Source organism: Dipodomys spectabilis, unplaced genomic scaffold (genome assembly GCF_019054845.1).
Source record: "Dipodomys spectabilis isolate Male_0828 unplaced genomic scaffold, ASM1905484v1 ptg000098l, whole genome shotgun sequence".
Taxonomy (NCBI): domain Eukaryota; kingdom Metazoa; phylum Chordata; class Mammalia; order Rodentia; family Heteromyidae; genus Dipodomys; species Dipodomys spectabilis.
The window spans coordinates 905,334-931,873 of NW_024870775.1; the positions used below are offsets into that span (position 1 = coordinate 905,334).

General features: G+C 41.0%; 1 protein-coding gene across 2 annotated transcripts in view; it reads left to right on the plus strand.

Moving 5' to 3' along the window:
• The window catches only part of Slc35d2 (solute carrier family 35 member D2), a 56,620-nt gene extending 35,125 nt beyond the window's left edge, over positions 1–21,495 (plus strand). For both annotated transcript variants that reach the window (XM_042686786.1, XM_042686787.1), the window contains 4 exons: positions 3,279–3,346; positions 17,348–17,426; positions 19,062–19,144; positions 20,979–21,495. In XM_042686786.1, the coding sequence (XP_042542720.1) occupies positions 3,279–3,346; positions 17,348–17,426; positions 19,062–19,144; positions 20,979–21,093 (345 nt within the window). In that variant the 3' untranslated portion in view covers positions 21,094–21,495. The remainder of the gene's footprint in view (positions 1–3,278; positions 3,347–17,347; positions 17,427–19,061; positions 19,145–20,978) is intronic.
• Positions 21,496–26,540: the final 5,045 nt, after the last annotated feature.

Here is a 26,540-nt window from a genome sequence, read left to right on the forward strand (position 1 = left end):
CTATTGAATTTTTGATATGGTATTTCCAACTTACAGTTTATTGGAAAGTAGCTCTATCTGAAGTCAGAGAACATCTGTACCAGCTGCGCAGTTATGATTCATGTCAGTATTCCCACCTACTTGAGTGGCTGATATTAGAATGATTGTGGGTTGAAGTCAGCCTGGGCAAAAAGTTTTTGAGACCCCTTTGAAATCAATAGCTAAGCATGATGGTATATGCCTGTCATTCTATCTACATGGGAAGTATAAAATAGGTCTGTGATCCAGCTACAAGTCCCAGTCAGGAAGCAAGATCTTATCTCAAAATAACTAGTGCAGTAAAAGGACTAGACACATGGCTCAACAGTAGAGTGTTTGCCTAGCAAATGTGAGGCCCTGAGTTCAAAACTCAGTACTGCTCTTTTTTAAAGAGCACCTATACTTTACTTTATTAATTCCTAATTTCTGGAAGAATATCATCCTCCTATTTGGTTATGTGGTGCTAGAATATCCCGGTGTTTACCCTGTTTCATCTCTACCACTTGAATGTTTCTGAAGATTTCAAACAGATTTTCCTGTAAGTACCTTAAGCTCAGATGACTTCTAGTCACAAAAATTCCAGATGAATCTATATATTATTAAGGAAACTCATAATTAGAAAAAAAGAATACATTTACAATTATAAGAGAAAGCCTTCTATAAAATAACAAACCACAGAAATCAAAGTTAAAACATTATTATATTTTACTTAATTTATTTTTGTGCCCATTGCTGGGGCTTGAACTCAGGGCATAAGTACTGTCCCTGAGCTTTTTTGCTCAAGGCTAGTACTCTACTACTTGAGCCACAGCTCTACTTTTATCTTTTTGCTGGTTAATTGGAAATAAGAGTTTCATGGGCTTTCTTGCCCATGTTGGCTTTGACTAGATCTGGTCCTCAGATCTCAGCCTCCTGAATAGGTAAAATTATAGACATGAGCCATTGGTGCCTGCCTATGACTGTGTTTCTTGTATTACAAGAGATACTAACAGATACAGGATGCACACTGTAATGAGTAAGACAAATGTGAGATGGAGCTCTGAAGAGGAGAATGGTGAAACTTTCCCTCCTCACATTGTTCTATGTTCCTTGGCTCAGGATGGTTTTTTTCTCCCTTGGTCACTTTTGATCATGGTAGAATTTAGATTATGAGCTACTTGTGATAAGGAAGTGAATTTAGTTACATTGGTATAAAGTTGCATGTTACTTGCCAAGTTTGGATTAATTGCAATGAGAGAGCTGAATATTCACCCCTCTTATGAGAAAGAAAATGGATATGAGGAGAAAATGAATGAGTCATTTTTCCTGCTTGGTGAAGACCAGGGGTGAACAAAGAGTGTGTGGAATGTGTGTGACTCATGGCTTTGGTAATTCAGACTTGGACTTTGGATCTACACAGAAGTGGGTTAGGAGCAGTATCTTGATTCTAACCTTGGAGTGAAGCCAGAGATGACGGCTCCTTTTCTTAGCAGTCAGGCCCTTGGAAAATACTCAGTGGGTGAACTTTCATCATTTAAATCCTGGCACTAGGTCCAAAGTACATTTGGTATAGATTAGGAACAAAAATTAATTTACAAAAGCTATGTGGGAAGTGTAAATATATGGTCCAGGCTGGCCTACACAGAAAGCAAAATCCTATTTTTAAAAAGTAACAACAAAAGAAGCAGGATGCCAGTTACCACTTCAGCCCTCAATCCTAGCTACTCAGGAGGCTGAGATCTGAAGATTGTGGTCTGAAGCCAACCTGGATAGAAAAGTCTGTGAGACTTTATCTCCAATTAACCAGCACAAATGCTGGACTGGAGGCATGGCTTAATTGGTAGATCACTATCTGTGAGCAAAAACATTGAGCAACAGTGTGAGGCCTGTGTTCAAGTTCTCATTACAATACACACACACACACACTCACATGTACAATGTCTAATGATGAAAATTTTAAATATAACCAGAAACACAGAGAATAGTATTCATCAACAGTTCCAACAATCATCAATACTCAATGTATAATTACTATATATATATATATATATATATATATATAGCTGTGTGTGTATGTATATGTGTGTGTGTATATGTGTGTGCATATTTTTCCTTTTTGAGACAGAGTCTTACTATGTAGTCCAGGCTGGATCCTTTTGCCTCCACCTCCTGAGTGCAGGGATTACAGGTATGTACCGCTCTATCTGGTTAATACACAGTTGATAGAAGTGAGTGAATATTACTGATGAATCCATGGCAACAACATGTAGCAAGATTATATTAATTGGAGGAGGGAATTCTATTTTAATTATTTAAAAATTTGGAGTTGTAAAAGATCTAAGTAGTTTTAAATGTACAGCATTACTTAAATTTGGCTGGCTAATAAAGTATTGCTTACTATAAAACATGAAGAACTTTGGTTTGATCCCATTATTGAGCAAGCACTTTCATTCAGTCTTTTGTTACCTTAAAATAGAATTTGGATGCAAGCAATGGACCAATCAATAAAATACTCCTTTTCACTGTTTCCTGCCATTTCAAGAGGATAAACTTCTTGGAAAGCAGAAAGTGAGTCTTTGTTTTAGAAAGTGCTGTGATTTGAACTTCACACACTAATAGGCAACTTGACCCACTTGAACCACAACGCCCCCATCCCATTTTTTATTTAGTAATTTTCCAAGTAATATCTTGTGTTTTTACCTCTGGCTAGCTTCAGACTAGGATCCTCCTACCAGTGTCTCCAGTATAGCTATGACCACAGTGGACCTAACTCATTCACTGAAATAGAGCTTGCTAATATTTTGCTGTGGTTGGCCCTGAACTTTTATCTTCCTGGTCTTTACCTCGTTAGTAGCTGGGATTATAGGCATGAGTCACGATGTTCAGTGAGCAGCTGTACCTTAAACTTCTCTATCTATATCTTATCCACTCCAACTACTTAATTGCGTTGAAATTAATAAATATCTGATTTGCTTATTCATGTTGCATAAACATCATGTTCATAAAGTTCAAGTTTCAAAGTTCATGTTCATAAACTTGGAAATCATTTATAAGCTTAAACTTTTCTTGCCAATATTATTCCTTTGGCAATAAACTTTCCTCTAAGATTATGTATCAGAAGGTCAACTCAACTCTGGTTTGGTGACTACAAATTAGTAAAGATTTATAGAGCTTTAACGGCAATAGTCATCATTTTGCACTTGTCATCAGTGAACTCCAGCTTCATTCCATCTATAACTGCAATATTATTAATCTAATCATTAGTTTCTTTTTCATTATAGGCTACTGAATTCAACCAATGGAAGAATGTCCTGTTTGTCATACAATTTCTTCTCTCCTGTTTTCTGGGGTAAGAAACAACAGATAGATAGACACACTTTGATTTATGATGCCATTCTCTTGTCAAATCAAATCAAAATATACCTCTGTCTTCTTTTCTGTGTTCTCAGACCCAGAAGTATAGTCACTTCTTTATTCATATTACCACATTTGCGTATTCAACCTCACATGGACGGAAGTGCCAGTGCCAACACAGGCAGATATTTTTCTTTGTCATTATTTCCCAAATGACTCAACATAGCAATATTTACACAGCCTTTGCATTGTCTTAGATAGTAAAGGGGAGAGATGAACTACAGTGTCCAGGAGATGTGGGGGGCTATATGCCTTTTATATAAAGGATTGAAGATTCACAAATTGGGTGTCTGTAGGGCCCAGGACCCAATACTCCATGGATATGGAGGGGCCACTGTATTTCTGATTGGAACCCATGAAACCTGGGAGCTCAGCCCCCAAAGCCAGGAGCAGGTGCACAACAGTGTTTTGGAACTAGTGCTAATGTCACATGATGTTGCCTCTTGACTTCATGGGAAATGAAGCTGGCTGATATCTAGCCTTCAACTCAGTCTTCTTCCTCAGCTTTTCTAGTCCTGGGATAACAAGGGTGCACCACCATACCTGGCTATTTTTTTTCTGTATTGGGGTTGAACTCAGGGCCTTGAGCTTGCTAGACCCTTACTGAACTACACCTGTAGCTCTTTTTACACTGTTATTTTTGAGATATGGACAAGTTTTTGCACTGGTGTGTGCCTGCGATGTTTTCTGCTTATTTTGGGTTTCCTAAGTAGCTAGAATTACAGGGCCCAAATTCTATCTCTTAAAATCTTCTAAAAAGTTGAGAGCAGGTGTGGTGGGTCATACCTAATAATCTCAGCTACTAGTAAGGTAGAAAGAGAGAAGATGGTAGAGGAAGAAGGAGGTAGAGGGAGAATATGGAGGACCGAGGCTGCACCTGAACAAAAAATGAGACCCTATCTGGAGAATAACCTAAAGCAAAAAGGGCTGGAATTATGGCTTCCAACCTCACTAGAATGACAGGCATGAACCAGCATGCTTAGCTTTTATTGGTTGAGATGCAGTCTGGAGAACATTTTACCCAGGCTAACCTTGCACCTTTTTTTCCCCATCTCTCCTTCCTGAGTAGGTAGGATGAGACACTTCATCAAGCTGTATCTTATTTCCTTAAGTGTTACACATATAAGCCAGGCAGCAGTGGCTTACACCTGTAATCCTAGCTATTCAGGAGGCTTATATCTGAAGGTTGTGGTTCAAAGTCAACCCAGGCAGGAAATTCGGTGAAACTTTCATCTCCAATTGAGTACTAAAAAGCCCAAAGGTGGGAGTGGGGGGTTATAGGTATGGCTCAAGTGGTAGAGCACTAGCCTTGAGTGAGAAAGCTAAGGGATTGTGCCCTGAGTTCAGTATTCACACACACACACACACACACACACACACACACACACACACACACACTTACACACATATACACACACTATCTTATAGGCCATATCTGATTATTCCTATAGCTTTAGTTCTTGAAAAGCTAAATTGTTGTTTCAGGTATGTGATGGTTTGCATTCTTGTATTTGGTTACCTGTGCTTGAAAGTATCACTTCATCTTCATCAGTCCTGTGACTTAAAATTGAGAATCTGAGAAACTGTCCTGCATGGGAAAGTTGGTTTTGCTTCTGGGCGTAGCCAGGGATTGCAAAATTTGTCTTTGGGGGGACCTGGATCAGTATCCCTCCCTGCTAGAGTTTGGACCAAGGCTCAGGTTCCAGACAGGGCTCTTCCAACCCAATCCCCACCCTTAGGTGACCCTGTCCTGGGCTGCCCTCCTGTCTTACGGGAGTCAGGGACTGGGGTGGGGGGAGGGTCCTGTGCCTCTTTCAGGACCAAAAATGTCACCAGTAAGGCATCTTTTCCAGGCATGGGATGTCTTGCAGTGGGACGGCCCTGAACAGTGCTTAGACATGTTTTTTGAAGCCTTAGTTAAATATTTGTTATGTTCCCACTTGTTGACTGAGAACATTTAACCTTGAAAGAAATCTAGGCCACATCTATGAGTCAGCCTTTGTCAAGCCGTCTGTTTTTTTCTTTCTCTTTGATTAAAAAAAAAAAAATCAATCAACCCTAGCCACAGAAACTCAGACCAGCCCCTTTCCTGTCTAAGCAGCGGTTCAGGTTTTTGTTCTCATGTCATTGTAAAGCTGAAGTGATAGTTTTGTTTCCAGTGTTTCACATGCTCCATACATGCAATCACCCCATGAAGGCAACCCAGAAATGAGCCATCTGGAGTCAGTCTTCCACAGTGAGGGGGCAGGGAGAGCCCAGATGGGAACTGTCACTGGGGGGAGGGGGGGGAGGGGACTTGTCAGGGGCTTGACCCTGTCTGTGTACAAGTCCCAGCATTCTCTCCATTTTCTTGGTTGAAAAACAAGATCAATTTATGATCAGTAGTCATTTTGTAAATGAAAATCTCACAAGAACACAATCGTTGGAAAGTAATCAGTGAACATTGTAAAATCATAAACATAAGAAAGCTTCAAGGCTTTCAACTTTAAAGAAGAAAAAAGTAGAGGCCAGGTTTTTGTTTGTTTGTTTTTGTGCCAGTGCTGGAGCTTGAACTCAGGACTCAGGGATGGGTGATGTCCCTTAGCTCTTTCAATGCTTGTGCTCCTCCATTTGAGCCACAGTTCCCCTTCTGGCTTTTGGTGGTGGTTACTTGGAGATAAGAGTTTTGTAGATTTCCCTTGCCTGGGATGGCTTTGAACTGCGATCCTCAAATCTCAGCCTCTTGTGTATATTATGATTATAGATGTGAGTTACCAGATCCAACTAGAGGCCAGTTTTTTAAACAGGTCATCTGCAGGGAAGGGTGGGGTGGGGGCTAACGTCACAGCATCAAACCTACAGTGAATGCCTAAATTCTAGAATCAGATGCCTGGGTCTGAGTCCTAGCTTTGCCACTAAATAATTCTGGATTCTTGGGCAACTTAATCTCTCCTCATCTAAGTTATCTTTATTATTATTATTTTTAGTGCCAATACTTAGACTTGAACTCTGTGTCTTGCCCTCTCGCTTGGCCTTTGCCCCTCAAGGCTGGCACTTGAGCCCCACTTCTACTTCTGGCTTTTTTGTTAGCTAATTGGAAGTTAGAGTTTTGCAGATTTTTCTCCCTGGGTTAACTTCAAATTGAGATCCTCAGGTGTCAGCCTCCTGAGAAGCTCAGTTTATAGGCATGAACTACCTACCAGCTCAGTTACCTTATTGTTAAAATCTCACTAGATTCTCATTGCACTCCCACCCAGTTTACACTCCTGAAGGCATTTCACTCCATCCACAATGTGTCTGCAAACTCCTGACCACATTGCCAACTACTTCCTGACATTGAGCCCTTCACAGTAATGCAAAAGAAAACCCAACTGCTACTTTTTCAACTGCTACTATACCAATGGGTCCCTAGCATACTTTGTTTTTATGAATTGACATTGTTATTATAGGGGTGATAGACAGAGGGGTTACATTTACATGCATCAGGTAGTAAGTACATTCCCTTTCCTACAGTGTCATCTGTTCCCTCATTCTCTCCTAGCCCCTCCCTCCCAGCTCTACCCACAAAGTTGCATAGTTCACTTTCATCATTGTCTAGTGCTCTCTCTTTCCACTGCTGCACTTTTTCACTCTTTTTCCTCAGACTCTGTGCCCTCCCTCTCTCCTCCTACAGATATGTATGTGAATATACTGTATCTAGGGTAAAGAATACAGAATCATCAGCAGTAGAAATTAAGAAAAGAGTCCTTTATTTCCATATCTTTGGAGTTTGCTGTTTTTGTTATTATGGCTCTATAGTAGAGTTTGAAATCTGGTAGTGTGATACCACTCACATTTTTCTTTTTTGCCCAGAATTGCTTTGGCTATTCTAAATCTTTTTTGTTTCTTATGAATTTTTGGATTGTTTTCTCTATCTGAGTAAAAATATTGTTGTTTTTTTGTTTAGGATGGATTTTGTTTAGGATTGTATTGGATTTGCATATCATTTTTTGGCAGTATGGCATTTTCACAATATTGGTTCTACCTATCCATGAACTTGGAAGGTCTTTTCATTCCCTAGTGTTATCTTTGATGTCTTTCTTCAGATTTTTTTGGGGGGTGTGGGTCAGTTGTGGGGCTTGAACTCTGGGCCTGTGCACTGTCCCTAAGCTTTTTAGCTCAAGGCTAGCTAGTGCTAGCCACTTGAGCCATAGGTCTACTTCAGGTTTTGTGGTGGTTGATTGGAGATAAGAGTCTCACAGACTTTCTTCCCGGGTTGGCTTTGAACTGAGATCCCCAGATCTCAGCCTCCTGAGTAGCTAGAATTACAGGCATGAGCCACTGGTGCCCAGCTCTTCAGATTTTTATCGTTTTAGCTATAAAGATCTTTTATGTCTTTGGTTAGGTTAATTCCTAGGTATTGTTTTGAAACTATTGTAAATGGAGTTGTTTTCATGATTTTCTTTTCTGCTTGTACATTGTTGGCATATAGAAAGGCCACTGATTTTTGTGGGTTAATTTGTATTCTGCTACTTTGCTGAAGTAGCAGCCCTAGGAGTTTGGGGATGGAGTTTTTTGGGTCCTTTAGGTATAAGATCATGTCATCTGCAAATAGGGATTGTTTAATTTCTTCTTTCCCTATGTGAACCCCTTTTATGTCCTTAGCTTGTCTTATTGCTCTGGCTAAGAATTCCAAAACTATATTGAAGAAGAGTTGCCTTGTTCCTGATTTTAGAAGAAATGATTTTAGTTTTTCCCCATTCAGTAGGATGTTGGTCTATCATATATAGCCTTTATTGTTTTAAGGAATGTTTCTTCTATTCCTAGTTTCTCCAAAGCTTTGAACATGAATGGGTGTTGTATTTTGTCAAAGGCTTTTTCTGCATCTTTTGAGATGATCATGTGGTTCTTGTCCTTGGCTCTGTTGATGTGGTAAATTACATTTATTTATTTGGCTTTTTGTTCTAGCTCCTTTGTTTTATCTTTGACTCTTGATATTCTATTTCCCATTTCACCTATTCTGTTAACTATGAATTCTGCTGTGGTTTCCATGGTGGAAATTGAACTTCTACACTTCTGAGATCAGTTCTCATAGTGTTAATTTTATCTTTGAATGAGATGTATTTCTTTTTCCTTTTTTTTCTTTTTTGATCGGTCGTGGGGCTTGAACTCTGGGCTTGGGCCCTGTCCCTGCACTCTTCAGCTCAAGGTGAGCACTCTACCACTTGAGCCACAGCACCACTTCCGGTTTTCTAGTGGCTTATTGGAGATAAGAGTCTCACGAAGTTTCCTGTCCCAGCTGGCTTTGAACTGTGATCCTCAGATCTCAGCCTCCTGAGTAGCTGGGATTACAGGCCTGAGCCACTGGCGCCCAGCAGTATTTCTATTTTTATCTCCATATACTTTAGGATTTTCTTTGTCATTTCTTCTTTGTCTTTGTACTCTTGAAATTGTTTTTGCATCTCCCCTATCATTTTATTGACCAACTCTGTCATTATTTCTTTAATGGTTCTTTTGTCCTCCATCTCTTCTTCACTCTCACTGGGGTCCTTTCCTGGACTGTTGGTTGCATTTGGATTTGGTTTATTGTTCATGAATCTTGTAATCTTTCATTGTGATTTACACATTTGGGTTGAGGGATTGTCAGGGTTGTGGCATGTGCTTGGCCTTTTCATACCTGACAGCAAACCTGGCAGCTTGTGCTAGCTCACACTGGGTGGACTAACCCACACTGGGTCTGAGGGCCAGCAAGCCCTGGTCTGCACGCTTGGCCCTGGGATAGCTGACAGGAGCTCGGTCCAGTGTGCAGTGGAATCTGAGAAAGTTAGATGCAGGATGGGTGTGCTCTTTGGAAAGGGTGAGTTCCCACAGGTGCACAGAAGTTTGTGTTTAGGCCTGGGGTGGTTCTCGTCCTGCAGATGGCTGGCAGTTGGCAGCCAGCTTGTGAACATTCCCCTTGGTTCTGGACCAGGGAGCTCTCCCCTGGCAGCCAGGCAGTTGGTACTATCTCCGGCAGGGGGTAGGGATAGGGCCCTGGGAAGACCTCCACGATGGACATGAGGCTTTGGAATGGGTATGTGGGAGTTTGCATTTCAGCCCTGGGTTGATTGTCACCAGGCTGGCACTTGGCTGCTAACTTGTGCATGGGCTCACTTAGTGGGTCTGGACCAGGGAGCTCTCTGCCAGCAGCGGCTACAGGGGGCTGGGGAGACTAACTTCAGTCCTCGAGGATGGGCGTGGGGGTTTTGAAGGGGCAGGCTCGCACAGATGCACAGGATTTTGTCTGTATTGTTTTCAAGCAGTCTGGGGTTTCTCTGCTGATAGTCAGGGCTGTGGAGGATGCAGGGTCCTAACACCCACCCAGTTTGAGTCGTGGTGGCCTCCCGTTGGAAGCCAGTAGGTAGGGAGGGGTGAGGAAGGGCTCTGGCCTCTGTCCTCTTCAAGCAGGAGGGAAGCTCTGTGGGTCACTGCCAGCGCTGATTTCCTGCGGGGGGAGAGGTCCCCCCAGGGTACTCACTGATACTGGAATTGGTTGTGGGATGACCAGTGGTGCTGAGGTAGATCTCTGGATGCTGCAGTGTCTCTGGTCAGGTCCTGGAGTCCCTGGCACCTGTGAGACTCCTCTTGTGGCTTGTCGAGCTGCCAGTGTGGGATGGGGAGTTGGGGGAGGGCTCATCATGGTTTGTTGTTGTCAATCTTTTGAGGAGAAATGCATGTTAGGACCCTAAATATCTGATTAGAGAGAGCTAGGGTGATTCCCTATTGTTTCTCCACCATCTCTCTTCTTCCCTCCTTAGTCTACTTTTTAAATCAGTAGCGATTTTTGGCTGGGGGGCAGTCCTGGGGTTTGAACTCAGGGCCTTATGCTTGCTAGGCAAGTGTTCCAGTGATTGAGCCATGCCTTTCATCTTTTATAGGTTATTTTGTACAAGGCAGGGTCTTAAATTCTTACTGAGGCTTGGATCTCTATCTGTCCATGGCCTTTCACATAGGCCCACGGCCTGGGCTGCCACATTTGGCTTATTTGTTGAGATGAAGGTCTTGCTAACTTCTTGCTTGGACTGGCCTTGGATCATTATCCTTCTAGTCACCTTCTTCTGAGAAGCTGGGATTACAGATATAACCACCACATTCAGCCAAAGTATAAGTTTTGTTTGTTTCGTGGCTGGTCCTGAGGCTTGAACTCAGGGCCTAGGCATTGTCCCTGGGTTTGTGCTCAAGGCTAGGGCTCTACCACTTGAGCCACAGCCCCACTTTTTTCTCTTTTTTTGTGGTGGCTAATTGGAAGTAAGAGTCATGGATTTTCCTGCCAGAGCTAGCTTCAAACTGGGATCCTCAGATCTCAGCCTCTTGAGTAATTAGGATTACAGCTGTGAGCCACTGATGACTGACTTTGTAGTCATTTAAAAAATTCTATTTCAATACAGAAAAGAGGTTTGTCAGTTAGGAAAAGCAGATTAGATCGCAAACCTAAAAGCTGTGAAATTGATTACCTTCAGAGGACTCCTTTGGAGTCCTGCACTGGGATGGATGGGCCTGCCATGAGCCCTGAGGTACAATCAGAGACAAAATATAAACTTTGATTTAGGTTGGCAAGCAAGGATTCAAAGCTGGCTGTCTCTGCCAGTTTCTTTTTCAGTACTGGGGTTTGATCGCAGAGCCTCATCCTTGCTAGGCAGATATTCCACCACTTGAGCCACACAAGCAGCCCTTTTTCTGTTTGTTTTTAGTGGTCTTGTTTTATACTCTTGTCTACCTATGATCCTCCTATTTGTGCCTCCCCACATTTGTGCTGGAATGATAGGTGTGTACCACTACACTTAGCCATAGGTTGAGATGAAGTCTTGCAAACTTCTTTTACCTAAGCTAGCCTCCAATTAGAATCTTCTGATCTCTCCTTCCCAAATACTAGGATTAGAGGGACTGTGCCTGGCTTCTGTAGGTCTTTTTTTTTAACCTTGCTGAGAAATTACAAGTTCTAGTTCATGTTTTCCAGTCATTAGAAACAGTGCCCCAGGTTTGAAGGATTATCCTAATTTGTTTATGCTTTAGCTATAAGCCCTTTTATCCTATTGAAGCAGTAAATAATCTTTACTGGAAACAGAAAAATACTGAATTCCCCAACTCACAGAACAAAAACTTCCCTAGATTCAAGTCCTGCTTTTCTGGAAAAGCAGGAGAGACCAGTAGTCTCCTGGCTGTTGGAGTATAGAGTGACAGAATCAAGCGTGTAAGCCTACCATTCCCTCCCCATCATGTAGACCTTAGTGCTATAGGGATGCTTCAGGAACACGTACCACATTTTATCCATGACCTTGGGCATCTCCGGCACATCACAGCATCTTGGGGTTGGCACAAGATTTTCCCAGAGATAGAGAAGGTTGGGTTACTCTAAATCCTTTGAAATCTGGAATGCTAAGAGAATAACGTGCTTGGGTCCTACTTAGGAAAACAATCAGAACACTGAAACTCAGTTTCTGCTACTACACACTCAGAACACAAATGGCCCCTGTGCACTGTGAAGGTGTCTGCACCAGGGAGCAGGCAGGTATACTAAGCAAATGGCTGGGCACCCTCTAGTTCAGTTCAGCTCTTGAGCCTCTTTGTGGACATGATGTCAAATCCCACAAGTTGAGGGGGCCTCTGTCCCCAAAACTGCTCTGCTCAGGTCCAGTCACAAGCCCAGGACTTTTGACTGACCTAAAGAAGTTAGGGTTTTCATGATCCTTTCTCAGGTTTGAGGAATTTGCTAGAATGGCTCTGGAAATTAAGACGGAGCACTATATGCTCATTATCTTAGCATGCCAGGCATTTTAAAGGCTGCAGATAATCTCAAATGAAGAGACCACATAGTGGAGAAGCACAGGAGTTAGGATTTGTGAGCTTCCAGTGTGTGGCTGACTTAGTTCCTGGAGCTTGAACTCTGGGCCTGAGTACTGTCACTGAGCTTTGTAATCAAGGCTAGCACTCTACCACTTGAACCACAGTTATACTACAGGCTTTTTTTGTGGTTAACTGGAGATGTGTCTCACAGACTCTCCTGTCAGGGCTGACTTCAAACCACCATCCTCAGATCTCAGTCTTCTGAGTAGTTAGGATTACAGGTGTGAACCACCAGCACCTGATCTTTTTGGGTTTTTTTAGTGACTTTATTGTATAGAGATAGGCAGTCATGGAACTTTGTGGCTGGATAGAAAGGATGTGACCTCTATAGAAAGGACCAGACCTATCTGTGCATTTCTGTTCTATTTTTGGCAGGGAAGGAATAATATTTTTAACTCTATTTAAACATTTTATTAAATGAACATTTATATTTCCAAGCTTTCGTTGATGTTGGTCCTGGGGCTTGAATTCACTTGGGTGCTGTCCCTAAGCTTTTAGTTACTCAAGGGTAGTGTTCTACCATTTGAGCCACAGTCCCACTTCTGGTTTATGGGCTTTCCTTCTTGGGTGGATTTTGAACTGCAATCCTCAGATTTCAGCCTCTTGAGTAGCTAAGATTACAGGCACCTGACATCAAAGCATTTTTAAAATCTTAATCGTTGCTACAACCCCAGTGAATAGATAGCATTCTACTATTTTCACATGACAGAGAAGGAAATGAAGCCCAGAGAGGTTAAAATGTACACAAGGTTATGTGCTAGAGAGTGATTTAATACAAAATGGAATTAGACTGTTTTATTGATGTTTTTTCTTGTTGTTGTTGTTGGTTGTCAGGCTTGAACTCAGGGCATGGGTGCTGTCCCTGAGCTTTTCTGCTCAAGGCTAGTGCTCTACCACTTTGAGCCACAGCTCCACTTCTGGTTTTTTGTTTGTTCGTTTGTTTTGTTTTTGTTTTGGGGTTTTTTTTGGTGGTTAATTGGAGATAAGAGTTTCATATATTTTCCTGTTTGGGTTGGCCTTGAACCACTATCCTAAGATCTCAACCTCCTTAGTAGTTAAGATTGTAGGCATGAGCCACTAGCACTTGGCTTTTTATTAATACCTTTTGAAGTTTCTTGTACCTTGAAAGTCTTCTTAAGTGTTTGTCTGTGATTGTGTTTAATTCTCAACATCCCATAAAGTTGGCCTTACGTAACCTTATCTCCTGATTACAGAAAATGAGATGAAATCCCAGATGTTAAGTAACATATGTGTATTATATATAATAACATAATAAGTAACAATAACAGTATAAAACAGTACTAATAAGTAACATCTTTATATCTATATAGCTAAATCTCTATATCTGTTTTTTACCACACTAGGCTTGTTGGTTGAAATGGAGGTCTCATTAAACTTTTATCCTGGCTGCCTTTAATCATGATCTTCTTAATCTTAGTCTAGGATTATAGGTATGAGCCATGGTGCCCAGCTGCTGTGTCTCATGAATGCTTGATTACAGGTAGACACTATCACACTTGGCTACTGTAGAAGGCATTCTTGTGTAAGCTTTTCTCTTGTGTGACAAAATACCTAATATAAACAAGTTGAAAGAAGAAATCCTTATTTTGACTCATGGTTTCAGAAGTTTGAGTCCAAGATCAGCTAGACCCATTGCTTTGGCTTGAGATGAGGTAGAATGATCGTGGCAGCAGAAGCCATGGCAGAGGCTACTCACCTCATGGTAGCCAGAAAGAAGACAGAGAGAAGAAAAGGAATGGGAGAGAGTGAGAATCAGAAGGAGAGGGAGGAGAGAATGGGGATCTCACGAACTCTATCTCTGGACTAGCTGGGATTATAGGCATATATACCACCATTCTCAGCTCAAAGCCTGAGAATTTCTCTATGACCAGATCCACGACATAAAGGTAGAGCTGGATTTGAGTATATAACCTGCCTTGGGGGAAGAGAAACTCACTCTCATTCCCACATCCTGTCCTGGTGAGAGAGCTCTGAGCTTGAAATGAAGGATGAAAACATATATGGCACTGTTGTGGTACGGGTGGGGAGGTGGGGGGGGGGGGAAGAACATGGTTTTTTGATACACACTTGTGTGCCTCTCTGTAGGCGTGCTGGTATATAGCATTGTAATCAGTTATATGAACTTAACTGAGTCACTTGAGTCTCTTGTGACTACCACAACCATGCCAAATAACCTTTGGGCAAACCAACTACTTTTTGATGCTATATTTAGAAACAGAAAGAAGACTTTGAGCAAATGTTCTGATCCAGGGATCTGTTCCTGGGTACTTCCATCCCTGGTTTGCCCTATAAGCAAGCCAGAATGTTTAGCTAGTAGTTTTGTGTGAATAAATGTCCATCAAATATATGTGCAATTATTTTTCAAGTATGCATAGATGAGATAATGATTTTAACATACAGAAAGAAATGTACTCATTACCCAACTTATGTAATTGTTACTCTTCTTGCATCACCTTTTTAATAACAACAAAAATGTAAAAGTACAGCATGGCAAAATTTAGTAAGAATTTAGCATTTTTTAAAAAATACCGTGACATTTTATGAGTTCAAAACTATTGACACAGAGATTGGTAGTTTTGGTATTAAAGGTGGTGTGGATTTCCTTGTATGGCATGAGTGGAGCATTTTTTAGTTTAGAGTCTTGGCCTACTCAATTCAATGTACAGGTACTTATTTGCACATAGGAATAGATGACATTACTTTTTAAAATAACTTGAGTATACCACTTTGATCTTAGTTTTTATCCAGCCTCTCTGAGGACATCTAGTGGGCATTTGAGAAGTGCAATCTTCTTTTCTAACAGCTATCTCTGAAGACTGGGCTTCCTTTTTTTTTAATTTAATTTATTTTTTTGTGAACATACTGTACAGAGGGGTTACAATTACATGACAGGATAGTGCGTACATTTCTTATCAAGCATTGCAGCCTCCTCCTTTGTTTACCCTTCACATCCTTTCCCAGCCTCCCCCCCCATCCTCCCCCCCATCCTCCCCCCCATCCTCCTCCCCATCCTCCCCTCCATCCTCCCCCCCATCCTCCCCCTTTCCCCCCGCCCCCCCCCCCGCACCAACATTGTAAAGCTCGTTTTCGACATGACAACTTGTACTTCTCATTGTTGCAACAGGTCCACCTGTATCTTTAAACGACTTGCTTTTCCCCATCTCCTCCACAAGTTATACTGACATCAAATATAGTGAAAGCAGGGGTTATACTGTGGGGGAGGGACATACAAAGCAACAAAGAGATAATCTTATAAATGCGTTAGAAACAAATGCATGAAAGAAAAAAACATTAAAATACATATCTAAGGGTTCATTTTCCTAATTATATTAAGTGAAGTAAGCCAGGCCCAAAGAAACATAGGTCCGTCCATGGTTTCCCTTATTTGCAATATCTAGTATATGTATGAGTCAAGTGGAAAAGGTCAGATAATGTGATGTTAGGGAAAAAAAAGACTGGGCTTCCTGTAGAGCCAATCCAGAATGTTAGAGACAGTTCTCTTATTTTAGCTCAACCATGTTGGAGGCAATGTTGGGCCACATACTCCTGGTAACAGCTACTAAGATTTAGGTCCACATTGACCTATTCTGAAAGCAAGCTGAGATAATTTAATTAAGAGATAAGGGGTGTCTTTCACATTTCACTCTTGGCCATTTATTGTTATTTTTGTTATTATTAATATTGCCAATGGAAATCAAACTCAGATCCCCATGCATGTTAGGCAAGTGCTTTATACTGAACCATATTCCCAGCCACCCTCAGCCAATTTTTGTTTTAAATGATAAATCTTTTCCACATTTTAATCACCTGATTTGAATGGGTGGGGTTTTGCACCTCTCTTAAGTTGCAGCTAACTTCTTTTAGAATTAGTAAGAATTCATTCACTTTCTTATTTTGTTTTGTATGTGCCAGTACTGGGGCTTGGACTCAGGGCCTTGGTCTCACTTGGCTTTTTTGCTCATGGCTATAACTCTACCATTTGAGCCACACCTTTAGCCTCATTTCCCCATCTTTGGCTGGCATCTGCATCTTTTTTTCTGTGCATATGTTTTCTTGTCTAGTGCATGGTCAGAGTTCTGTAGTTATTGACAAGTTAAATGTGTGAATAAATTTTGGTAGGGTACAGGAGTACCTTCCATACACAAGCAATGCATTACTGTGTCTAAAGCCCAGAGTTGCTTCACTGATTTTTCCCTTCACTGATTTTTCCCTTTTAAAACTTGTGTCCTCAAGCTGGCTACGCACACTCAAGTCATGTATGGAGTTGATATCATGCACTGCTGGGCTCCACCTGAAACCATTTGCTTTTGCTGGGCACTGAGGGACATTCTGCTCCATGGAGGATCAAACACCACTGCTGTACCATAGCTGTTCAGTGAAGGATTTCAAGTCATTAGAAAAAAAATCCTTTTCATTACCCCATATTAGAAATAGCTCTGGATGATGGAATATCTCATAGGAATAAAGACACCAACTCAAAAGGAACTTGGCAAGGTAACCATTACTTCTGCAGAAGGGTGTGCCATCGGTCAACACTGGCAAGCAAGCCTCCACAGCAGGCCGGCTGCTCCCTGACCCAGCAAACCAGCCCCTCTGCTCAGATGAGCTGAGTTTAGGGCCACAGTCTGCAAAAGGATGTGGCTTAATTGACAGGATGTAACTAAAATTCAAGGAGCTTCTAATAGGATGTCATAATTAAAGTACTCAGGAAATCAAGGTGCCTAAAATATCATTAACAAGGGCCAAGCCACCTGGCCAAAATAGGAACTTTTCAGAAAAAGCAATTGTCACAGCATTAACAGAAAGGAAAGCCAACTATTTTTTCACACCCACTTGGCAAAAACATAATGGCAAATGCATAGAGAAATCCAGGCACCTGAGTGAGGTGGTTTGACTAATGTACAGTTGGGCTATGTTCCTATGATAAACCCAATGAGGATAGATATCTTTAAGTTTGGGTAATGAAATCTTTCTGCATGATGTGTGTTTCCTCACTGGGTCATAGGCCACTCTTAATTATTCTTCCTATCTAGTATGGCTAGTGATCACTCAGAAGTCTATTTCGTTGCTCCAGGTTTCTGTTGATGTATGCCACGGTTCTGTGCAGTTACTACAATTCTGCCCTGACCACAGCAGTGGTTGGAGCCATCAAGGTAAGTGGACACAGCCTTGTGATGAGCAACAGGCCTGGGGGACTGAAATCCAAACTATAAGATAGAAACTGGGTTTGCTTTCATTGTGGTTGTCAACAAACAAAAAGTAAGAATGGAGACGTGTCCATCTTAGCTAGGGCTAAAACCCCTTCTTACCTCTTCTAGCCTAATATGTAAGTAAAGGGAGGTCTTGGGTGGAGGGGAGGGGATAAAAAAGAATAATGGAGAGGGAAACCATGATCAAAAGTATCTGGGCACAGTGGTGCAAGCCTGTCATCCTAGCTACTTGGGAAGTGGAGAACAAGAGATTGGCGCCAGCAGAGGCATAAAAGTTTTCAAGACTCCATCTCAACCGATATGGCTGGGTATTATGGCATGTGACACAGCAAAGCACTAGTAGCAAGATTGCAGCCCAGGTTTTCATGGACGTAAAGTGACATTCTACTTTAAAAATAACCAAGGCAAAATTGGGCTGGAGCTATGGCTCAAGTGGTAAAGTGCCTGTTTAGCAAACATCAGGCCCTGAGTTCAATACCAAAGAGAGATAAACATACATGGAGCTATCACAATGCCTATATACATATATGGAAATATCACAATGAATCCCCATAGTGTGCAATTAATATGCGCTCATGAAAACATGGGGGACCAAAGGAATGACAAATTATTACTTTCAAATTGGGGATGGGTGGGAGGGAATTATTTGGGAAAAAGAAGTAGAAACTGAGAAGAACAAAAGACCCAAAATATCTATGGTATCTATGATCACCTTACTGTGACAAACTGTTTTCAGCTAGGCCTGTGGTCAACTTGTAGGTTAGGTATTTGTGTGTATGTAATCTGACCACACAGGTACACAGTACACGCTACACACTAGACAGTATCCGCCCCTCTCCACCCCACATATACACAGTGGAGATATCCCAAATACCATTTCATAGCTTTCTTTTTCTGGTCATGTGAACTCAAGAGTGATCAAGAAAACCTTGCTTCAGCTATCCAGTGGCTTTCTAGATTCCATAGGACCGAGCACTGATTGGAATTTATTAGATGTCTCTACTCTGTAGATGTTTACTGTCAATATGATTAAAATTTGCTACCCATGATAGTAAAAGAAGGGATTGGGCAAGCTGATTACAACTCAACTTTGCCGTTTTTGCTTGAAAATGGGGTAGTTCTGTTTTTTTATTTTTCTGTTTGTTTTTCGGTTGTGGGGCTTGAACTCTGGGCCTAGGCACTGTCCCTGAGCTCTTCAGCTCAAGGCAAGTGCTCCACTTGAGCCACAGTGCCACTTCTGGTTTTCTGAGTAGGTTATTGGAGATAAGAGTCTCACAGACTTTCTTGCCCAGGCTGGCTTTGAACCATGATCCTTAGATTTCAGCCGCCTGAGTAGCTAGGATCACAGGCATGAGCCACCAGTGTCCAGCTTGGGAGTTCTGTTATTATATCATCGTTTACTTCATTTCATTAGAAAGCTACCCATAATGGCTTCTCATTTACTTATTCAGCATTTCACAAACTTCTAAAACTCACCATGCAATGTAACTAAAATGTCCAGTTTTAGGTTTTACCATGCGATATGCTGTCTCCTAAACCTTTTCCTTTTACTGACAAGTTGTCTCTCTTTATCTGCAGAATGTGTCTGTTGCCTACATTGGGATGTTAGTAGGTGGAGACTACATTTTCTCCCTGTTAAACTTTGTAGGATTAAATATTTGGTGAGTGAAATGTTTAAATGAACTCATTTTAGGAAAATCAGACATTTGATGAAAGTGATAAAAGTACAAAGAAAGATGTTACATTTTCTAGTTTTGCCCTGCTGGGATTGAACTCAGGGCCATAACCATGTTGGGCAAGCACTGAGCTGCAGAGCCTCACCAACCCTAGTTCCTCTGGTCTTCTAAATTTTGCTTTTATGCTACCACAGGACCAGTTCTTCTTAGGGGAAAAAATGAAGTATTTATGTAATGAGTGATAGTGTGGATAATCTCTTTTTCCAAAATAGGAACTCGTTCTCTGGTTCTGGGACCTTGCTTAGTAAGTGGGTACTTGCTGGGGTGGTATTCAGAGCCGTTTACTCTCGCTTGGTTTTTTTGCTTAAGGTTAGCACTCATCACTTGAGCCATGCCTCTACTTTTGGCTTTCTGCTCGTTAATTGGAGATAATAATCTCTGGATTTGTCTGCCAGATTGGCTTTGAACTATGATCCTCAGTTCTCAGCTTTCTGAATAGCTAGGATTCCAGACATAAGCCCAGCTTTTCTGTTATTATTATTATTATTTTCAAATAGTGTAGAAAGTTTTTTTTAATTATGTTTTTATCAAGTAGTTGTATAAAGGAGTTACCATTCAACAAATCAGTTAATAGGTACAGTAACTGAACATGTCAGTTTAGGTATACAATGCATCTTGACCAGAGTCTGTCCCTCCTTCATCTTCTCTCTCCTCATCCATCCTGTCACCTGTTTCCTCAAGTTTCCTAGTTCCATTTTCACATATGTACTTGAATATGATAACACCAATGGAATTCATACCCCATCCCTTTCTTCATTTGTCTGCCTCCTTCCTTTTAGCCCCCATCCACCTAAGTCAAGACACGTTTCAGCTTCCTGGAATTAATTTTTTGTTAAAAAAAATCTGTCTGTTGTTTGTTCAAAAGGGTTACTTCATGGAATCTCACTCCTGTATACATCATACTTTAATCAGGTTGGTCGTATGCATATGCATATGCCCTTTCCTCTATTTTTATGACGATTTCCTGGGTAGCCCCACTGGATCATGTATCATGAACATCTGAATGTCTAAGACTTGAACTCCATTCACACAACTTCACACAAAGGTCTCCTAAGTTATCTGTCTTCCTCTTGCCAAGTGGGTCTCATTAACTTTCTTTCAAAGTGCTGTGCCCTTAGATGCTGTAAGGATTAATAAGGCTACTTTTGCAACACATTTTAGGACACTCTTAGAGGATAATTATACATAGTTTATTCAATTTTTTAAAAAACCAAAAGACTAAACCCAAGCTGGGTACCGGTAGCTCATGCTTATAATCCCAGCTTCCCAGGAGACTGAGATCTGGAAGATCACTGAAGCCAGCCCAGGAAGAAAAGCTAGGGAAATTCCAACTCTGCTTAACCAGCAAAATGCCAGACTGGAGGTATGGCTCAAGTGGTAAGAGCAGCAGATATAAACAAGAAAGCCAAGTGTGAGAGTGTAAGGCCTTGAGTTAAAGCCCCATTTCTGGCACAAAACAAATCAAAACTATCATCTTCATCTTCATCATCAACAACAACAACAATAGCAACAACAAAAAACTAAGTCTTTATTTTCTGAGGTTCTATTTTAGAATTGCTCATTTTAGAGTTGCCCTTAAATGTTTATGAATAAGAGGAAAATTTCTCATTAAACAATCTTGACTTGAGGACAAAACAGCAGAGGCCTGAATGTTGCTCTCCAAATTAAGCTGTATTTATAAGACTATCAACAAATGCGGCAGGTAGACCTTGTGGAATCTCAGTTATGTAATTGCACTTTCTTTGTTTTCTCTTACTAGTATGGCAGGTGGTTTGAGATATTCCTTTTTAACACTAAGCAGCCAATTAAAACCTAAGCAGCCGGTGGATGAAGAGAATATCCCTGCAGATGTGAAGAGTTCGATGGGAAGCTGAATTGCAGATCTGGCCTGGGGCCAGCACGAATGTGCAGCCAGAAGTTTACACTTGGGACATTCAAAGCACACACCGAGATGCCTTCAGATACAAAGAGAACTACCTCACAGGCCACTGCGCCATGAGCCCTTGGGGAACCTGGGAGACCTACTGTGTGGAGCCTTCCCAGACAGCAGCCAGTTTGTTCAAAGCCACCCATTGGGACTTGCTTGGTAGGGTCCTGAGTACTCCTATACATACTGCAATGTCCCCTGGGGCTGAATGGGGGGGGGGGGGGTGATGCTACACTGGTAACTTGTGTCATCAGCACCTTGGCCTTCATTTCCAAGGTCCCAGCCAAAGCTAAGTGCAGGCAAGAACATTTTTGTTCAACAGTTGAAATAAACATTGGTTTATTTTAATTTAAAAAAAAACTGCCAGGGTAGTTACTTGTTAGCTTTGACTTAAGCTATGTTGCTATCCTTTCTTAACCATCAGAGTGAAATAAATAATTGTTCCACTGTATGCTATGGAGGTAATGTTATAGACAAGCAGAAAATACTAAGTCAGTTATTCACAGTATAGAAAGAAATTCCACCTTGAAGGAACTGCTAGATAACTTTTTTCAAGATTCAAGTTAGGAAGAACTGCAAAATAATGGGGAATATGGTCAGGGTCTTTCCTGTCTATAAATATCTTATTGTTGTTGGAAATGGCTCTGGATAGTGGGGTGTCACATAGGAATAAGGCTGCCTACTAAAAAGGAGCTCAGCAAAGCAAGGAAAGCACTACCTCAAAAATAACCAACAGAGCTGGGTTGTAAGTCAGTGGCAAAACACTTGCCTAGCAAGTGCAAAGTCCTGGGTTCAATCCCCAGTACCAAAAAAAGAAAAGACAAAAAATACAGTTTACAAAAAAACCCAAACAAAAAAATAACCAACAAATATAAAAAGACTGGAGGTGTGACTGAAGTAGTAGAGTGCTTGCCTGTCTTCCTTCCTTCCTTCCTTCTTTCCTTCCTTCCTTCCTTCCTTCCTTCCTTCTTTTCCTTCCCCTTGCCTCTTGAGCACTGGGATTATAGGTATGTACAACCTACCACAGCTGGTAAGTTTTCTTCCTTTTAAAGTCCAAATGTATTATATGTACAGACCACGTGTATCTATTCATTCATCCATTGATGGTCACTGGGATTTTTGTGAATAATGCTAGTGTAACTATGAGAGTACAGGTATTTCCAGACCCTGTTTTCAAGGGCTTTCCTATAATCCCAGCACTCAGGACTCTGATGTAGGAGGTTCTCAAGGTTCAAAGTTAGTTTGGGCTGTGTATCAAGACCCTATCTTTAATAAAAAGGCACAGTTATCAGTTGTTGTTGTTTATTGTTAGATATATACTCAGAAGATATATACTCATATAGAAATATGAACATTCTGTTTCTAAATTTTGAGGACTTTCTATACAGAACTGTTTCCATAATGGCTTCCACCTTGCATTCCTAACAACAGTTCTAACTTCTTGTTACACCATTGATAACATTAGTTTTTGCTGTTTTGTCTTTGTTTTTGCTAGTAGACATTCTAATGAGGTATTGTTTATTGCTTTGCTTCTTCCTAATTTACCCACTAGTAATGTTGAGCTTTTTTTTTTTATGGGCTTTCTAGCCGTTTGTGTATCTCCTTTTAGAAACATCTGTTTTATTTTTTGCAGCACTGGGGATCAAATTCAGGATCTTGTACATGCTAGGCAGGCACTCTACCACTTAGTTACACCTCCAGTTTCTTTACATTTGTTGGTTATTTTTGAGTTAGTATTTTCCTTTATGTCCAGGCCAATGTGGACTTCAGTTCTCTTACTTGTATTTCCCATGTTCCTGGGAAAACTGGAAGTGGTGCTGTGGCTCAAGTGGTAGAGTGCTAGCCTTGAGCTGAAAAGCTGAGGAACTGCACCCAGGCACAGAGTTCAAGCCCCATGACTGACAAAAAAAAAATCTTTTTGCCCAGGCTGGCCTTGAACCTTGATCCCCCAATCTCAGCTTCCCATGTTACATGCTTGAGACACCATGCTCAGCCCCCTTCTCTATTTCTTAATCATATTGTTTGTTTTGTTGCTGTTAGGTTTTAGGTGGTTGTTGCTGCTGCTGTTGTTGTTATTATTATTATTACTTCACTTTACTTCTCTGAACCACTGCATTGGGACTTCTACAAACTACTTTCAACACATTTTGTTCTATTAGCAACATCTTTTCTGAAATTCAGAGACCAAAATTGCTGGGAAATACAAAAAACTAGCTTTGTTTTTCTTTCAAAATGTGTTCCCTTTAGCTCCAAGTTTTCTTCTTGTAATTCTTAGTCTAGTTTTTCCTGCTTCACTTGTGGCCAGCAGAGGGCACCCAAAGAGCAGTCTTGTAGCTGCATAGACGGTAACAATCCTGCTTTTGAATTAAGGTCAGTTAGTGTGCTGGGTGCAGAGCAGTGACAGAAGGATCTATAAGCCTCCAGGAGGCTAAGGAAGAAATATGCACGGCAATCCAAGGTTCTAGATTTTATTTTTCATTAAAAACATAAACACTTGGCTGGGTACTGGTGGCTCACACCTATAATCCTAGCTGCTCAGGAGGCTGAGATCTGAGGATCTTGGTTTCAAGACAGCTGGGGCAGTTCATGAGGCTCTTATTTCCAATTATGCACCAAAAAAGCTGGAAGTGGAGCTGAGGATCAAGTGGTAGAGTGCTAGCCTTGAGAGAAAAAGGTAAAATACAGTACCCAGACCCTGGGTTCAAGCCCCAATATTGGCACAAAAACAACAAGCTCAGAACACCAAAAATACTTGAAGGGGCAAAGAGAATTTATTTAATTTCTTGATATTTTGTATACTTTTGCCAGAATTATGTAAATATAAGGTATTGCAAGTAACTCTTAATTTTGTTTCTATACATTAAATGTATCACAAGTACAGAAATAGTAGCTGTTTTGACAGCCGAGGTTATTGCTTATGGACAGGCCCTAGTTTAGAAAAGAGTTCTTTTAAACATATTTTCTGTACCATCAGGAAAATAGCAAAGGTACAATTATTAATAATTTAGTTAGTTACTTTTCCTTTTGCCTTGTCTTTTTCACTCTTGTGGCTTGGTTACCTGGACTTGGGGATCATTTTCTGTGAATGGACATGTGTATTTATTTGCTAATGTATTTGGGCAGCTGGAACTTGCCAAGGGCCAAAAACTAACCTAATCAGAAGTAGCTGCTGTGTGGTACCTCTCAGGAAACAGAAGATTCCATGGAAGTTTCCCTTCTGTTTTCAGATGCTAAAGAAAAGCCTATGTCTGTTAGTAGCATGAAGCTAGAAATGCCTAAGCCATTCCTGGGTACCTCCTGGGAGTGTGAGTCAGGCACATCACATATAGTGGGATGAGAGAAACTGTAGAAACTGGGAGAGAAACTGTAGAAACCTGGCTCCAGGACCTCTCCTTGCACAAGGATTCCATTTTGTTGCTTCTTTTTCTTCCAAACAAATCTGCTCTATTCCGCTTTAAACACGTTTCTGCCCTTTAATTCTTTAATCAGCAGAGAAAATGAGCCTAAACCCTAGAAGGCATTATTAACTTCACATGAGGGCAGAGGGAGACTCATCTGCAGGTTATGGACATAAGTTTTAGGATGAAATACAGAAAGGATTGGGGCAGAGGATGCAAGATATGCATAATTACTGGTCAAAGTTGTAGTCTGGTTGTTCATTACCTCAAGATTAGTTATTGTGTTGGTCAATTTGAAGGTATTCTGGCTAAGGATAAACTAGCTTCTGTGGGTTCTTTTCTTCTGGTATAGGGGCTTGAACTCAGGATTTAGGTGCTTCCCTTTTCTTTTTCATTCAAAGCTAGTACTTTCTCATTCGAGCTACTGCTTCCACCTTTTTGCTGGTTAGTTGCAGGAAAGAGTGTCTTGGATTTGTCTGGCTTTGAACCCTGATCCTCTGATCTCAGCCTCCTAAGTAGTTAGGACTATAGGTGAGAACCACTGGAGCCTGGCTATCATGGAGTCCATTTTTTTTAAGTTTAATTTTGTTTGTTTTGACATTCTTAAAATAGTATTCAGGCTGCCTTGTTAGATTATACTGCAGAAAATAGCTACAAAGTTTTATAAGAAAAATCCAAAAGAAAATTAACATGAAAAAAGTTGAAATTAGTTTGAAAAGTATTTATTAGAGGCATTTGCCATAAATCTGATTATAATTGCTTAAGGATCAAAACTGGGACTGGGAATGTGGCTTAGTGGTAGAGTGCTTGCCTAGCATTCATGAAGCCATAGGTTTGCTTCTTCTGTACCATATAAACAGAAAAGGCTGGAAGTGTGCTGTGACCTGTGGTAAAGTGCTAGCCTGAGCACAGAGAGGCTCAGAGACAGTGCCCAGGCCTGAGTTTCAAGCTCCAGGACTGGCAAAAAAAAATTTTTTTTAAAGAAAAGGATTAACACTGAGGATGAAAAAAGACTTTGAACAAAGTCATGGAGTCATGGCTTAGTAGTGGAGCACACACCCAGCAAGCCCAAAGCCCTGAGTTCAAATCCTAGTACTTAAAAAAGTTAGAATTTTGAAGGAAGTTTAGCAATTGCCCAAACAGCCTAGTTTGTCTATTGCATACATAATTTTAGGATAATAGTTATGACTGATACCATTATGTCAGGACCATCAAGCCATCCTCATTTTCTTTCTTTTCTTTTTTTTTTTTTGTCGGTTGTGGGGCTTGAACTCTGGGCTTGAGTGCCATCCGTCCATCAGCTCTTCAGCTCAAGGCTAGTGCTCTAGCACTTGAGTTACAATGCCACTTCCCATTTTCTGGTGGTTTATTGGAGATGAGAGTTTCACGGACTTTCCTGCCTGGGCTGGCTTTGAACCTCAATCCTCAGATCTCAGCCTCCTGAGTAGCTAGGATTACAGGCGTGAGCCACTGGTGCCCGGCATCATCCTCATTTTCTTAAAGATACACTTAAAATTTCAGTGTAAGGAATGACTCTACACACACACACACACACACACACACACACACACACACACACACACACACATACACACACGTTCAATGAAAGGTTACTTTTATGTACAAACTCCCACTTAATCCCCATTTGACTTTTAATAATAAATGAGGGCTGGAAGTATGGCTCAGGAGTAGAGTGCTTGTCCAGAAAGCATAAGGCCCTGAGTTCAAAACTCCAGTACCACTAAAAATAGAAATAATAAAGAAAATGAGAATAAATGAAAAAAATAATTCAAGTAGAATGTACTTGTCTACACATCTACCCTTTAGGTGTCCAATACACAATTATTTTAATTATTTGGGTGCCTAGAATTCAGAGTTTGGGCATGTCTAATTCTCTGTGTTTAAAGATGATAGGATCACTAGGAATATGAGCATGTCTAATTCTCTGTGTTTAAAGATGACAGTTAGGATCACTAGGAATATGGACCTAAAAATG